General features: G+C 39.4%; 1 protein-coding gene across 3 annotated transcripts; it reads left to right on the forward strand.

Annotated features, from left to right (window-relative positions):
• Positions 1-213: 213 nt before the first annotated feature.
• On the forward strand, positions 214-12,099 carry nkx6.2 (NK6 homeobox 2). Of its 3 annotated transcripts, none has more exons than XM_030070661.1 (4): positions 214-351; positions 8,713-9,135; positions 10,025-10,197; positions 10,529-12,099. In XM_030070661.1, exons 1-4 carry the CDS (start codon positions 243-245, stop codon positions 10,775-10,777), a joined length of 954 nt encoding a protein of 317 aa, XP_029926521.1. In that variant the 5' UTR covers positions 214-242; the 3' UTR covers positions 10,778-12,099. The 3 variants fall into 3 exon arrangements, with proteins under 3 accessions (XP_029926521.1, XP_029926522.1, XP_029926523.1); XM_030070662.1 differs by having other exon boundaries at positions 8,762-9,135; XM_030070663.1 differs by having other exon boundaries at positions 288-351; positions 8,724-9,135.
• Positions 12,100-13,738: the final 1,639 nt, after the last annotated feature.

The following is a 13,738-nucleotide window of genomic DNA, read 5'->3' on the forward strand; positions in this document are numbered from 1 at the left end:
CTGAGCTGTAATGCAGCGTTCACTCTCTGGTTTCTGAAGGGCCACAAAACATGGAAACACTCACAGGCTGGCTGTGCTGACGGGCTGAGAGAAATGACAAAATAGAAGAGTGTGAAACAAACAGTTTTCTTTCCTGACATAAGCATGCTATTTTTATATTATATATTTTGATAGAAGAAAAAAATACTCCATTTACTGCTTTTTCTTTCTCAGGGTTGTGCAGGGAAGGAGCCTATCCCAGCATGCACTGGACAGAAGACAGGACTAACACAGATAGACAGTCACTCACATGGGCAAATCAGGCACTTCCATCCACATGGAGAGAAACCAGATCCACCTGGAGGAAAGCAGGTAAGCTCCACACACACCCCAGATCCCTCCAGCAGAACAGAAAAAAAAGATGTGCTTGTCTCTTATCTGTTTGTTGCATCTCTACAAATTTATGCAACCAAATTCAGACCTGGTCTGGCCCTATTTCCACCCCTAATATGAATAATAAGACTGAGATTAATATGTAGACTACAAATCATGTGGTTGTGAGGATCACAGGAAAAATTTTAATGACACATTAAAGACTCTTGATAGCAAACTGAGTATAAAAAGAGGTCAGGCCGTCCCATGTTGTGATTTGGTTCACTTTTTCAGGAGGTGACACACAGCACGCTACAAGTAAACACAGTCTCAGGTGTGTAAAATGAAGTTTGTCCAGCATGCAGCAGCTGAGTGTTCATTTCTAGACCATTGAGTCGTTCAGGTCCGACTGCAGAGAAGCCAGTGGAGCCTCACTGGGCCATAAAGTCAGGAGCAGAAAAAGTATTTCAGCATCCTTATCAGGTCGTGTATTGGTACTGCAGTTTATGCATTTATTTATTTGAACCTCAATTAGTCACAACCAAGGTGGCAACTACTTCCCAGGTCCACACAAGATAACATCACATCAGAATTTAAAACAATTATATAACAGCTACAAAAAAACAATGAAACAACAGCAATAAAACTTACAATAACAATAAAAACAGTAAAGTAACAGTGGAAATTTGTGTAAGTAAAAATAAAAATGTAACTCATTTAAAATGTAAATGAAGGAAATTTTACTGAGTCGCTTTTTTTTTTTTTTTTAGAAAAGACGATATTGTTACGTATGATATTCAATACCCTGTAATAAATGTGATTTAAAGTGGAGCTAAGTCCGATAAGCAAAATTACTGACTTTATGTTGATGTTCAGAAAAACACAAAGCACACAAAAAAAATCAGTTGCAGTAACTTTAGAAAATGTGTTCAGTAACGTCGCTCCTTGCATACGGGACATTTGAGCCATTTATGGAGAACAGGGTATCACCACTGAGGGCAGGGGCCTCGGGGTGCCATCTGGATACAGGCAGGGGCCCCACGTACGGTAAGAGGCTGTTACAGATGCAGTAGCTTGGCCCTTTCCTTGATTTGTGTCGCCATCTAGTGGAGAAAGCAGGTACATACAGTCCAGACGTCTGTGTTCCTCCAGTCTTGCTTGTCAGTAGAGGGAGCCCTCAGAGAAAATAGACTGAAGGGTAAATCTAAAGCAGAAGAAATACAGGACTGTGCATGATTGTCCACACGCTGGATTAATTCTGCCTTGATGGTTTATTCAGTGACATTTCAGATTCTGTCTGACTCTGTCCAGGATCACAGGAATAAGAAATACAAGTTTTCATTGTTTTAGATTGGATTTCTTTCTTTTCTTTTCTTTTCTTTTCTTTTCTTTTCATTTTTTTTTTTTTTTTTTTTACTGCTGTAACTATGAATAAGAAATAAAAGTTTTCATTGTTTTAGATTGGATTTCCTTTATGAAGCCACAATAACCTGAAATGACCCCCATCCCCAACCCCCTTTTAACTGCACAGCTGATTGTGACCACATTCTTTAGTTATCAGATTAAAGACACAGTTTTCAAGGACTGGCTGGACGTTACAAAGGAGTTATTTGACACATCAGGCTTGTTGGACGGTAAAATAAAACTTTATTATGGGTTGATAATTTGAACACTGAAAAAGTAAAAAAAAAAAAAAAAAAAAAAAAAAAATCCTAAAAACTGCAACAAGTTTCTTAACTCACAAAGTAAGGATTGTCATGATTAGATGCTGATTTTGATACCTGATGTCTGGGTTCCTTGTATTTCTTTCTTCTTCTTCTTCTTCTTCTTCTTCTTCTTTTTTTTTTTTTTTTTTTTTGAGTTTCTGGGCTGTCTGCAGACCCTTGGTTTCTGTTTTTATGTATTTTGAGTGTCTGTTTTGTGAATATGCCACATGCTGCCAAAGAAAAATTTCCTTTTGTGGAAAATAAAGTTATCCTTCTCTATTCTAAAATGTATGTACACTCAGTGGCCACTTTATCAGCTCCACCTGTACAATCCAACAGAGGTGTTCATTCCCTTCTGTGTTTGGCATTGAGCTCATAGTTAGTGCTGCTGTTGTAGCATTTTTTTTTTTTTTTTTTTTTGAGAGCTGTTTCCAATATTCTGTCCCCCTCATTGTATATAAATACGGAGGACAAAAAATTAGAAACACCCCTCACTATAATGTAGTAGTGCTTTTAAAGTGCATGTTGAAGGTGACAAAACCCCAGTAACACTGATCAGTTATGCCTTTTTTAAGTAATTATATTTAAAGTATCTGGTGGAACAATTCAATTCAAAACTTTATTTCAGACTCACAAAAGAGTCTATAGCAAATCCAGTTTTTAAAGACCGAAAGAAACGGACCTGTTGATTCCTCAGAGTTCAGTGAAAGATCTGTAATTAAAGTGAATATTGAATTTCCTTTTCAAATCACTGGATAAAGAGTAGGGTATTTTGAATGGGGTATGCGACAACCCAATATCATGTCAAAGCGTGTAACAGACCGTGACATTGGGCTGTACTACATCATGTTACGTTTACTTCATAAAACTGTGTAGTTTTCACACCAAGGTGACGCAAAACATGACACTGACACGCTTTCCTGTGGTGTCCAGCAGGTAAATTATATGCTCTGTCCAGATACTAGGCTGGTATTACAATGCCCCTAGTGGTGATGAACACACGCGCACACACACACACACACACACACACACACACACACACACACACACACACACACACACACACACACACCACAAGTAAACTACTCCTTATCAGTAAAACTGATTTGCCATTGTGAGAGATACACAAGTCTTTTTTTTTTTTTTTTTTTTTTACTGCTGTAATGACTCCTACTACCATCTGTTGCTGATTTGGCCATGTCTCGCTCACAGAAGAGTCATAATCTCAAGTGGATTTCCTGCTTAAATAACTTGTACATATAAATTTACAGTGGCCACTTTATCAGCTCCACCTGCACAGTCTAATCCAATCCAATCCAGCTGTTGTGCCATGAAGTTTTCTTCTCTGCTGCCTGTAATGCTCAGCTTTTCTTGTTGTCACAGTAACAGAGGTGTTCATTCACTTCTGTGTTTGACATTGAGCTCATAGTTAGTGCTGCTGCTGGACTGGACTGCATTTTACTGACAGCTGTTTCAACTAATATGTCCTCCTCATCGTATATTAATAGGTGAGGACAAAAAATTAGAAATACCTCTCAATATAATGTAGTCCAGTACAAGACCTCTGCAAACTACAACCTCAATAATAAACATAGAATTAAATTCACACATTCTCCACAATGTGAACATTATAAACTTTGTTAAAAGGTAAAAAATTTATGGCAGAGCTGTTGACTTGAACTGCATCAGACTGGTCAGGTAAGGACGTTTGTGGTATATATGTTGATGTTGGGGAGAAATGCCTCACATGTTGTGGGAATACAGTAATCTGATCATGATGGTTGATTGATTTTACTGTGATCTCACACAGTATGAAATTAATCTTGATACCTGTTGCAGACTGTGTAAAAATTTAAGATGAAATGATTACTGTTTTCACCAATATTTTAATGACAAGGTTTCTATTTTGTTGGTGTTTTAGCCAAACTACTCATCAAGCATGCCATCATGTGAAGGATGTGGATTGTACCATGGCATCAAAAAAGTCTTGAATCCACCACCAAGAACTCTTTTGTTTTATAATTTATCAAAAAACTAATACAATACAATACAATGTTTAAATCCCTGCTCAAAACCCACCTCCTCTCACTCACATTTCCTTGCGCTTAGATCTTCCCCAAGGTTATTCCCTTGACTTTTTCTTGTATTTTATTCTGGTTCCCTCAATGCACTTTTTGCAAATTGCACTTTTACTAGAGTAATTGTCTTTGTTTGTTTTTTTGCTGTTTTACCTATGCCTGCGCATTTGTTTTTACTGTGAAGCACTTACCCGTGCCTTTACACCTGTTTTTTTACTGTGCACTTATTTTTATTTATTTTTTTTTTTTTTACTGTGAAGCACTTTGGTTCAGCTAAGCTGTTGTAAATGTGCTATAGAAATAAACATGACTTGACTTGACTTGACAATAGCAACTGACAAATAATAAACAGCAACAACTATACAATACATACTCTTAGTTTTAAATAGAGGTTAGCAAACAAGTCACATTGTTTCACTGATAAATACTTATTTACCGTAAAATAAAATGTATTAATATGTAGTATTCGCAGAATTTGAGAATCTATATTATTCCAGCACAAATAAAAATCACAGGGAGAGTCCTGTGATGTTACAGTGTGCTGCACCTTTAATCATTTACTGAAACCTGGTGACTGTGCAGGGAATATCACCTCCTGTATGTTGGCTCTCCTCTTCGTGGCGCACAGGAGCTCTGATGCATGTTTGGGATCACCACCCTGCTGGAAAATGAATCCTCTTCCATAAAACCTGAAGCCCGAATGGATGGCATCCCTCTGCAGAATATTATGGGACTTCTCTTATAGTTTGTCAGTGTGTAGCTGATGCTGCAAAACTGGCACAACATCCTCACAGCTGAACACTTCCACCTGTTTGACTTTAGGTTTTATCTCATCAAGCTGTCTCCTGACTACAGCCCTAAACTTCAGACTTTTTAGACCCATGCAACATGTTTAGTCATGGTTTGTAGCTGCTGCTCTCCCATTAAGGCTGCAGTTTACCAATCACCTTTAGACTGCACTTTTAAAAAAAGTGGATAACAGAAAACCTCTGCACTGACAATCCAATACCTCAATGAGAAAAGAGAAAATCCTTCCTTTGGTTGAGCTGTTGCAGCCTCTCGCAGGCAATGTAACCACAGGCATCACTTTTAAGAGGCCAAAAGCCAAAAAGGTAGAGAACAACAGCTTTAACTTGTGTTCAAGTCCCAACATCGGCTCTCCTCCACCCCTCTGAAGTGTCCGAGGTTTCTCTTCTGTTTGCCCTGACCTCTGACCTGCCTGGAGGGGGAAAAAAGAGAAGAGAGAAAAAAATCCCCCTACAGGATCAGTGAAGCATCATCACCTACAGCAATATCCCATCAAGTTGTGCTTGATGTCGGCTTCAACTTTTGCCACTAGAGGGCGCTCCCGGTCAAATTTTATATAGATATTTCTGTTTATTTACTTGTTGTGCACCTAAAGATTTACGTTCAACCACAATTTTTCAGAGTCGATTTTTCTGCTTTGTTTTTGTTAATTAAAACTCTGCTGCTGGATTTTTAGAGCAAATAACTGCCTGACCAAAAAAAAAAAAAAAAAAAAAAAAATTTTTAAATATTCAGCATAGCAATCCATCTTGTATCTGTTGTGTGTATTCAGTGCTTTGAAAACAAAATCTTATAAATTTGGACAAAAGTTTCCCTTTCGTTTGTTCTTTTCTTTTTTTTTCATTGTGGTTTTCTGTAGTCTACATTTCCCCTCTAATTGTTTAAGAGGGAGGTATTGATCGAGCTGAGGCTCTAAGCTGCTCCACTGACTCCAACAAGCGTCTTTTTGTCCAAACATCTGCTTATCTCCCCCGTCACTGCTGTGTCAAATCCCATTTGTGCGGAGGTTACAGTCAGATAAGATTATCTTTTCCCTGCTTATTAACCTGTTTTCCTTCAGTGTGACAATAAAGGCCTGCGCGCCATAAACAAACTAACAGACAAAAATTAAAAACCATAATCATAATCGAATAACCATTTTCACCGAACAGCTTCATGACTCTTGTGGCTGGTAAACAAAGCGACAACCGCCACCACTTCCCCGAGTTAAATTGTATATAAATATATTTAATATAAATGTTAAACTCGGCATATTGAAGTGTATTGTGTTCATTATTGTAAATACACTTGTTTTTATAATTGTTGTTTGTGTTACTATTCGTCATAATGATGGATTTATCTTTTTTTTTTTTTTTTTTTAAATTGGAAATGATAATGTAGGTGTGATGCACTCCCACTCAGTAGCTTGTGCAACTTTAAATCTTTTTCGTTTTCAGACCTCGTCCGCTTTGCACCCTCCATTCATTTAGTGAGCCATCTGACACTTCAGGCCTCGCACCAATTTATTTTACAAATCTGAGATTAAGAGTTTAAACTTTAAATTACTTGTAAATTTAGATGATAAAATTTCAAATCATTCATTATGTTAAATTGCGATGATGGGTTTACAATGACAGGCGATTTGGCAGCCGCCGTCTTGGCTGCAGATAAAATGGAGAATGTGCCAATCTTTCTGTCATTGATCACAGACCACAGGTGAGGCAACTTTATGACTTAAATTCAGGGAGCAAAGGTTGTCAGCTTTGCTCACTGAATAATATTGGCTTTGATTTTTTATCTTTTCTTCAATAGCGATAATTATAGAACGACTTAAAACAGAAAATAAAGCCCAATTATAGAATCAGGACATGTAAATGAGAAATCAGGTGCTATTTTGAAAAAATAAAGAAATAGGCTACAGAGCAAACTGTGAATCACCTCGCTTTTCAACCCCTTTTAAAATCCACAATCTTTCCCTGGTGATCAAATGGGCAGCAAGGTGCATTTGCTGAAGCCTTTCAAATGCTAACGTGGCCATATTTCACTCTTACAACCTCCTCACATCTCCATAAAATATTAGCACTCAGTCTGATGACTGGAGCCTGGCGCTTCCCTCACACACTTTCACCGCTCAGCGCAGTTTGTCCCCAAACCACATATTTTTCCCCCACTCATATAAATAAAAGCTCTGTCCTTTTTAAAGGGTTTATTCACTGTAATGACCAAGTCTAATCTAAGCTTAAAAACCAGGGGCTGTTTTTATTATCCGATTCTTTCAAAGAAATAACAAGAAATAATGGGATGCTCAACATTTATCCCCAATATAACAGATGACATAAAGTCTTAGGAAAAATGAATTATTTTCTGAGAGCAAAAATCAGCAGCTTATCCCAGCATCTTTCTCCAAAGTGCCGGGATGGATCACAAACTATTGAGCAAAGGAGAAAATAAACCATGTCAGCTGATAATAAAATTAACAATATAAAAGTTAGATAGTCTATAGGGAAAATTAAAGTAGGTGCTGATAGAAAAATCCGCTTATTAAAAAAGAAAATCATGTTCAGTCGAGTTACTATCATGCTTTTCCGCTCTGCGTTCTTTAAAATCTAATCTCCAATCTCCGTCAAATTCACTAAAAACTCTGAAATCCTCCTCCGTCCCGCCGCAGTCCCGCGTCCACTTTAATACACTCACAGTGTCAGCGGTAATGGCTTTTAGTGTAAATATATCTTTTTTCTGTCAGATATGGAAACAATGATTTCCACAGTGTGAGACGCATCATTAACAGCAGTGCAATAAGATCTTAATAGAGTGTGGCTTCTGTCGCCTTCAGGGACTCCTCGTAAACTGCGCTTTTCAGAGTTCTTACAGGACCTGCAGGTGCATTCAAATGCTTCAGGTTGGCAGTATTAACAGAAATAAACCCCTGCAGTGGCCAGTGTTTTCGAGGTAGTTTTATTTAATAAATCAAACAGCGCAAAGCTGGGGAAAAAATTCAACTTGGGAAATTGATGGTTCATTTCACTTACAGCAATGAAGGGCAGCCTAAATTAAAGGCTCATAAGTTTTATTACTTGTTGACATGGCTTACGTGTTCGTCACATGGTGGCAGTTCGGGTATCATAATCAAATCTTATCTTCCCCAGTCATATTTACCACTTTTGGGGATTGTTTATTTGAAACTATAGTTATGAGGGCTATATTTCCGACAGCAGTTGAAGGCAGCACCCGGCCGGCGGAGAGGCACCAGCAGAGCAGCGGAGTCTCTGTGTCCTCCAATCAGGGCGCTGTCCTGCTCTGCCTCATCCAATGGGAAATACGCGCGTCCAGGTGGCTGCGCTGTTATCAGCTCGTCCCGCTTCACTCCCAGCATAGAGCGAGTCAATTTAGGGAAAGAAAGCCGAGCCCTTAATGGTTCCCATCAAAACCACTAAAAACATCATCAGCTCGGCCGACTTCCGAGAGGATTCCTGTGCTGGGCGCATGCAGCCCTCTCCCAGCTGACCGACTTTAAAAAACAAACGGAGAGACATTGTTTTGGGTTTGATCGAGCTCTCCCCTTCCCAAGAGAGAAGTTGAGTTTTTCCTCTCAAGTTTTTCAACATTTCAAGACGCTGCCTCTCTCAGGTCCCGGATACTTTTGGAGGAGGCGTCAGAAGTGGCCTGGCTCCTGCGCATCACCGGTCCACTCTGCGCCCGTATTTATTCTCACCAGTTTGTTTTTCTTTTGCATTTTTTATCTGCCGGTTTTATCCAATCGAATTTGGGTGTTTCATGTTCACAAATGTTAGCTGTCGGGCAGATGGAGGCTAACCGGCAGAGTGCTTTCGTCCTGGGCAGCACCCCGCTGGCGGCGTTGCACAACATGACCGAGATGAAGACGTCCCTGTTCCCGTACACGCTGCAGCAGAGCCCGACGGGCTTCAAGGCGCCTCCGCTCTCCAACCTCAACTCTCAGCTCTCCCTTGGGACTCCGCACGGAATAAGCGACATCTTGGGGAGACCCATCACCACGGCTGGGCAGCTGCTCTCCGGCTTTCCCAGGATAAACGGCCTGGCCACCACCGCCGCCGCCGCCGCAGCGGGGATGTACTTCAGCCCGGCGGTGTCACGGTACCCCAAACCCCTGACGGAGCTGCCGGGGAGGGCGCCCATCTTCTGGCCCGGGGTGATGCAGGGATCCCCCTGGAGGGACCCGCGGGTTCCCTGTCCCAGTAAGTCCTGACTCTCTGCCTCAGTGTCTGGTTCAGTTTTTGGGTTATTTACACTAAAAGAAAGAGCCATGGCTCCACGTGTGAGAATGTAGAAATGTTTGTGTGTGTGTGTGTGTGTGTGTGTGTGTGTGTGTGTGTGTGTGTGTGTGTGTGTGTGTGTGTGTGTGTGTGTGCAGCCAGTGTTTCAACAGCCTGTAAATATACTTTTTGTTGCGGCCTGTCACTACACAGAGCATACAGTTGTACCTTAACAAAAACAATTCAGTAATTCTATCATGTTTTAGAAGAATACTAACATCACAGCCAAACTACTGCCTATAAAATATTCTCAGGAGTAGCCTAATATTATATTGTTACGAGATCAAAACAAAAGGTCACTACAAAGTTACTAGGATAACAAATATAAGTCCCTAGAGTTTTATATTATAGAAATTTTAAAGTGATGCCATGCAGAAATTAAAAATATAATGCAGCTAGCTATTTTTGGACTGAATATAATGTGAGTTCACAACATGATTTCCCTGCTATAACCCTAACCTAAAGACTGGAAAATAAAATAAAATAAAATAGAGTGCACTAATGTCACTATATACTCACTACAGTGTCACACACACACACACACACACACACACACACACACACACACACACACACACACACACACACACACACACACACACACAGAGTCTCTACAAGAATATTGCAGAAAAATAGCTATAGCGATTTTAAGTGATTTTTAGTTGAATGCAGGATCATAGTAATTCTTTACATTATATAAAATATATTGCTTTGTGGTTTAAAATAGTGTTAAGTGATTTGAATAGTGTTAAAACATCTGTCCAACCTGCCTGACAGTATAACCCACCACACTGTCCCGTCTGTCCTGCAGCTCAGGCGAACATCATGCTGGACAAGGACGGCAAGAAGAAGCACTCCAGGCCGACGTTTTCAGGCCAGCAGATTTTTGCACTGGAGAAAACTTTCGAGCAGACCAAATACCTGGCCGGCCCGGAGAGAGCCCGCCTGGCCTACTCGTTAGGAATGACCGAGAGTCAAGTCAAGGTAAGGAGGGAGTGTTTTGCACCTGCTGAGTCATCTTCCACTAATCTTTGATTTCTGCACAGTGGAAAATTTCACTTCTGACTGCGGAGGGATGAACTTCCCCAAGTTACTCCACAATTAGGCCTACAATTAAATTTAGGATATTTTAGCCACACCAAATTGATATTACTATGATAATAATAATAATAATTATTATTATTACCATTAATATTACCACTACTACTACTACTTATTGTCTGTTTGGAATAGTTGCCTCTGATGTTTTCTCTTACTGGACCTGTTGAGCATCATCACAGTGCGCTCACCTCTCTCTCCTCCGTTTCCTCCACAGGTCTGGTTTCAGAACAGGCGGACCAAATGGCGGAAGAGGCACGCAGCAGAAATGGCCACGGCCAAGAAGAAGCACGACTCGGAGACGGAGAAGATGAAGGAGAGCTCGGATAACGAGGACGACGACGAGTACAACAAACCGCTGGACCCAAATTCAGACGACGAGAAAATTACGAGACTGCTCAAAAAGCACAAGGCCACCAACCTCGCCCTGATCAGCCCCTGCAGTAACAGCTCGGACACGTTGTGATGCCCAGAGTAACAGGGGGGGCAACAAGTGTCCAGCAGAGACTTGGCGCACTCTTTTTCGGCCTCCTTTTCACCTGACATTACTAACATGCGTCCCGAGTGACCGGATGGGCTTCAGATTTAGGAAAGTGAACGCGTAAAACAGGTACCACGGCGCCCAGAGAGGCACTGAAGAGCCAAAACACCAAAAACGTGGCCAGAGAGAGAGACGCATTTGGCCACATTCAGCGCGTCTCCAGCCCACAAACACAAACATAAACGGAAGTAAAACCCCTGGCAAAAAAAAAAAAAAATGGACTGGCGGGATGACGGACAAATTAATGCTTATTTAGTGGACACTGTTTTTGGCAAGGGGAAGAGAAATCGTTTTTTTCCCCCCTTTTTTTTGCACAATTGGAAACGCATTTTAACATCAGGTGTAAATGCAAACATTCAACATAACATAGGCTATACTGTATGTGCACACACACACTCCGGATTAGTGTTGAGAGAAAAAAAAAAAACATTATTGGTAATCCATTCCAAAGGTGATATTACTTTATCCCACTCCCTGGAGGGAAGAATTTGTTACTTCAATTTGATTTTTTTATTTTAGGGAGCGAAAAACACAAGTAAACACTTATTCTCTGTGTTTGGGACAAGTGGGACTGGTGCTTGTGTGTAACGGGACTGCTGAAACTGAAATAGTAATTAGCCTAGTTAAGCGGCCATGAGCAGGCAACACTAGTCCGGATCAGAGACGCATGTTTGAAGTTGCAGGTGTAAACGGGGCCTGTGACGCTTCTGAAGCTCAGTCTAACCAGGGTATCCACTGTCCGAAAAGGCGAGAGCCGGGCGGCTGCAGGCCCGGCAGGAGTGAAGGATTCGTGCTGTAGCCTAAAGAGAAAAATGTAACTGAGATTGTATATATTTTTTACTGAGTAAGTTATGTTGTTCAAGTGGAAACGAGACGTGGCAGCCTCTTCCCGCAGCCCTGACGCGCTTACCCCCCTTCCTCCTCCTCCTCCTCCTCCTCCTCCAGTAAACATGCTGCTTCATTTTGATCCCTGCAGAATAATGTCGCCCATTTCTCCACGTTTCACTGTTCCTTCATTCAGTACCGGCACACAAATGTATAGATGCAAAATGTTGTATATAATTACTGTAAAAAAAGAAAACAAAAGGAAAAAAAATCCAGCTTGTTTTAACACCCAACCCACATTTATTTTCTTTGATTTCATCTGAAGGACTTTATGTTTTACCTCATCCAACTGCGAAATAGAAAACTGGACCATCGTTTATGTTGAAAAAAAAAAAAAAAAGAGTATTATTGCTTCCGCCAAGGTTATAGGAAGAAAAAAACCCTTTGTATTATGAATAAATTATTTAACAAGCATTTTTTTGTTTTTGTTTTTTTGTTTTGTTATGGGTTTTATTTTGTTTTAATGTATAGGGCTAATATAAATTAAAGACAAATGCATTATCAGTAGCTGATTTTCATTATTGACAACAGTAGCCTATGGTTTTTTATTAGCCTCTCACCGAGGAGTCTGATGAAATATAAAGCTGTGGTATAATTTTAGAAAATGATTCATACATGGTTATGATTGTAATTATGATAATATATTTTGAATTCGTATTTAAAGAACAATTTACGGTACAAAAAAAAGTAAAATATTGAATATCAGCTTATGTTGAGATTTTGTTTTTAGTTTATTTTTCTACCATTTTACAGAGTTAATAATTCACCAGCTTTATCGCTTATTCAGTTGAAACTAACGGCTTAAATTTCAGAATTGGGGAATTAAAATTATTATTATAATTATTAGGCCTATTTTATTATTATTAACATCATTATGTGCAGTTATATTTCTATATATGTTACAGGCTATTTAAAACAGACAGTTCTGATTAAATTCAGTTTTTTAAAATTATTATAATGGAGGATGTGAAGTTTTTATTTTGCAGTCATTTTCAATTGATTGCAAAATAACAAAGTTCCTTCGGGAATGTTCCAGAAAAATTAGGTAAATGTTATTATTTTACTCTGCAGATGATGGGAATGTATCAGAAAGGCACCTCTGGCTGCCACCAGGTTTGTGAGTTTCTGTTTTATTGACGGATTTCTGCTCAAATCATAAGCAGCCACATGAGGGTCCTGACGACAAGTGCGCCCCCTCTGTCTCTGATGTGATACTGCAGGTGCGCTCTGCCTATCCGCCGTTATAATCAATGTTACCTTTCTGCACCGAGTCCTCTGAATTCAGCCAATCAGCAATCAGCAGTCATCAAGTCAAATCACACTTAGGATTTCTTGATTATTCAGCTGTGACGACAGCACCTGCTGTCAGACAGCACAGACCCGGATGGACCCAGGAACAAATAAAAAATAACTTTGATGTGGCTTGTAAAATAGTTGATTCAAATTTTTCTGCCGTAAAATCACTATAATATTCCTATAATATCATAATTGTGTTTGTGGTTCTCAATAGTGAGTTTATACTGATCTTTCTGGTAATTATGGTGTTTTTTAAATTCATGGCATCATAAACTACTCCAGCAGATATTGGTTTATATTTGTGTTGCGTTGTTATAAAACGATTAGTTTCACTTTTGCCTCTCCATATATATATATTTTATATATATATTTTATATATTTTAAATATACTGACAATATTTAAAATTTATTTAACAAAACCTCCATGCTGTAACCCAGTTCCTAAAATAGATTGTGCTTAATTTAACATTTATTTCAGCGTGAAAAAATGTTATGTGTTAGCGTCACATAATACAGCCTACATCAAAAGTTCCTCAGAAACTCGCTATTGAGTAAAAATGTTAACTGGGCTAGGCCTATGTATATCCCGTAGGAATATTATACTGATGCTACGGAGCTTTTTTTTTTTTTTTTTTTTTTTTTTTTTTTAAATCCCGTAATATTATAAAGTCGTGCTGTAAGTCCCTATAGGTTCGTGATTTTTCG

Source organism: Myripristis murdjan, chromosome 15 (genome assembly GCF_902150065.1).
Source record: "Myripristis murdjan chromosome 15, fMyrMur1.1, whole genome shotgun sequence".
Classification (NCBI taxonomy): domain Eukaryota; kingdom Metazoa; phylum Chordata; class Actinopteri; order Holocentriformes; family Holocentridae; genus Myripristis; species Myripristis murdjan.

Excerpts from the sequence above, each read along its gene's own strand:
- nkx6.2 (XM_030070661.1), top strand. The coding sequence starts at position 243 with ATGCACTGGACAGAAGACAGGACTAACACAGATAGACAGTCACTCACA. Across the intron at positions 9,136-10,024 it reads CCCGCGGGTTCCCTGTCCCA|CTCAGGCGAACATCATGCTG; the intron begins GTAAGTCCTGAC and ends TCTGTCCTGCAG. Across the intron at positions 10,198-10,528 it reads TGACCGAGAGTCAAGTCAAG|GTCTGGTTTCAGAACAGGCG; the intron begins GTAAGGAGGGAG and ends TTTCCTCCACAG.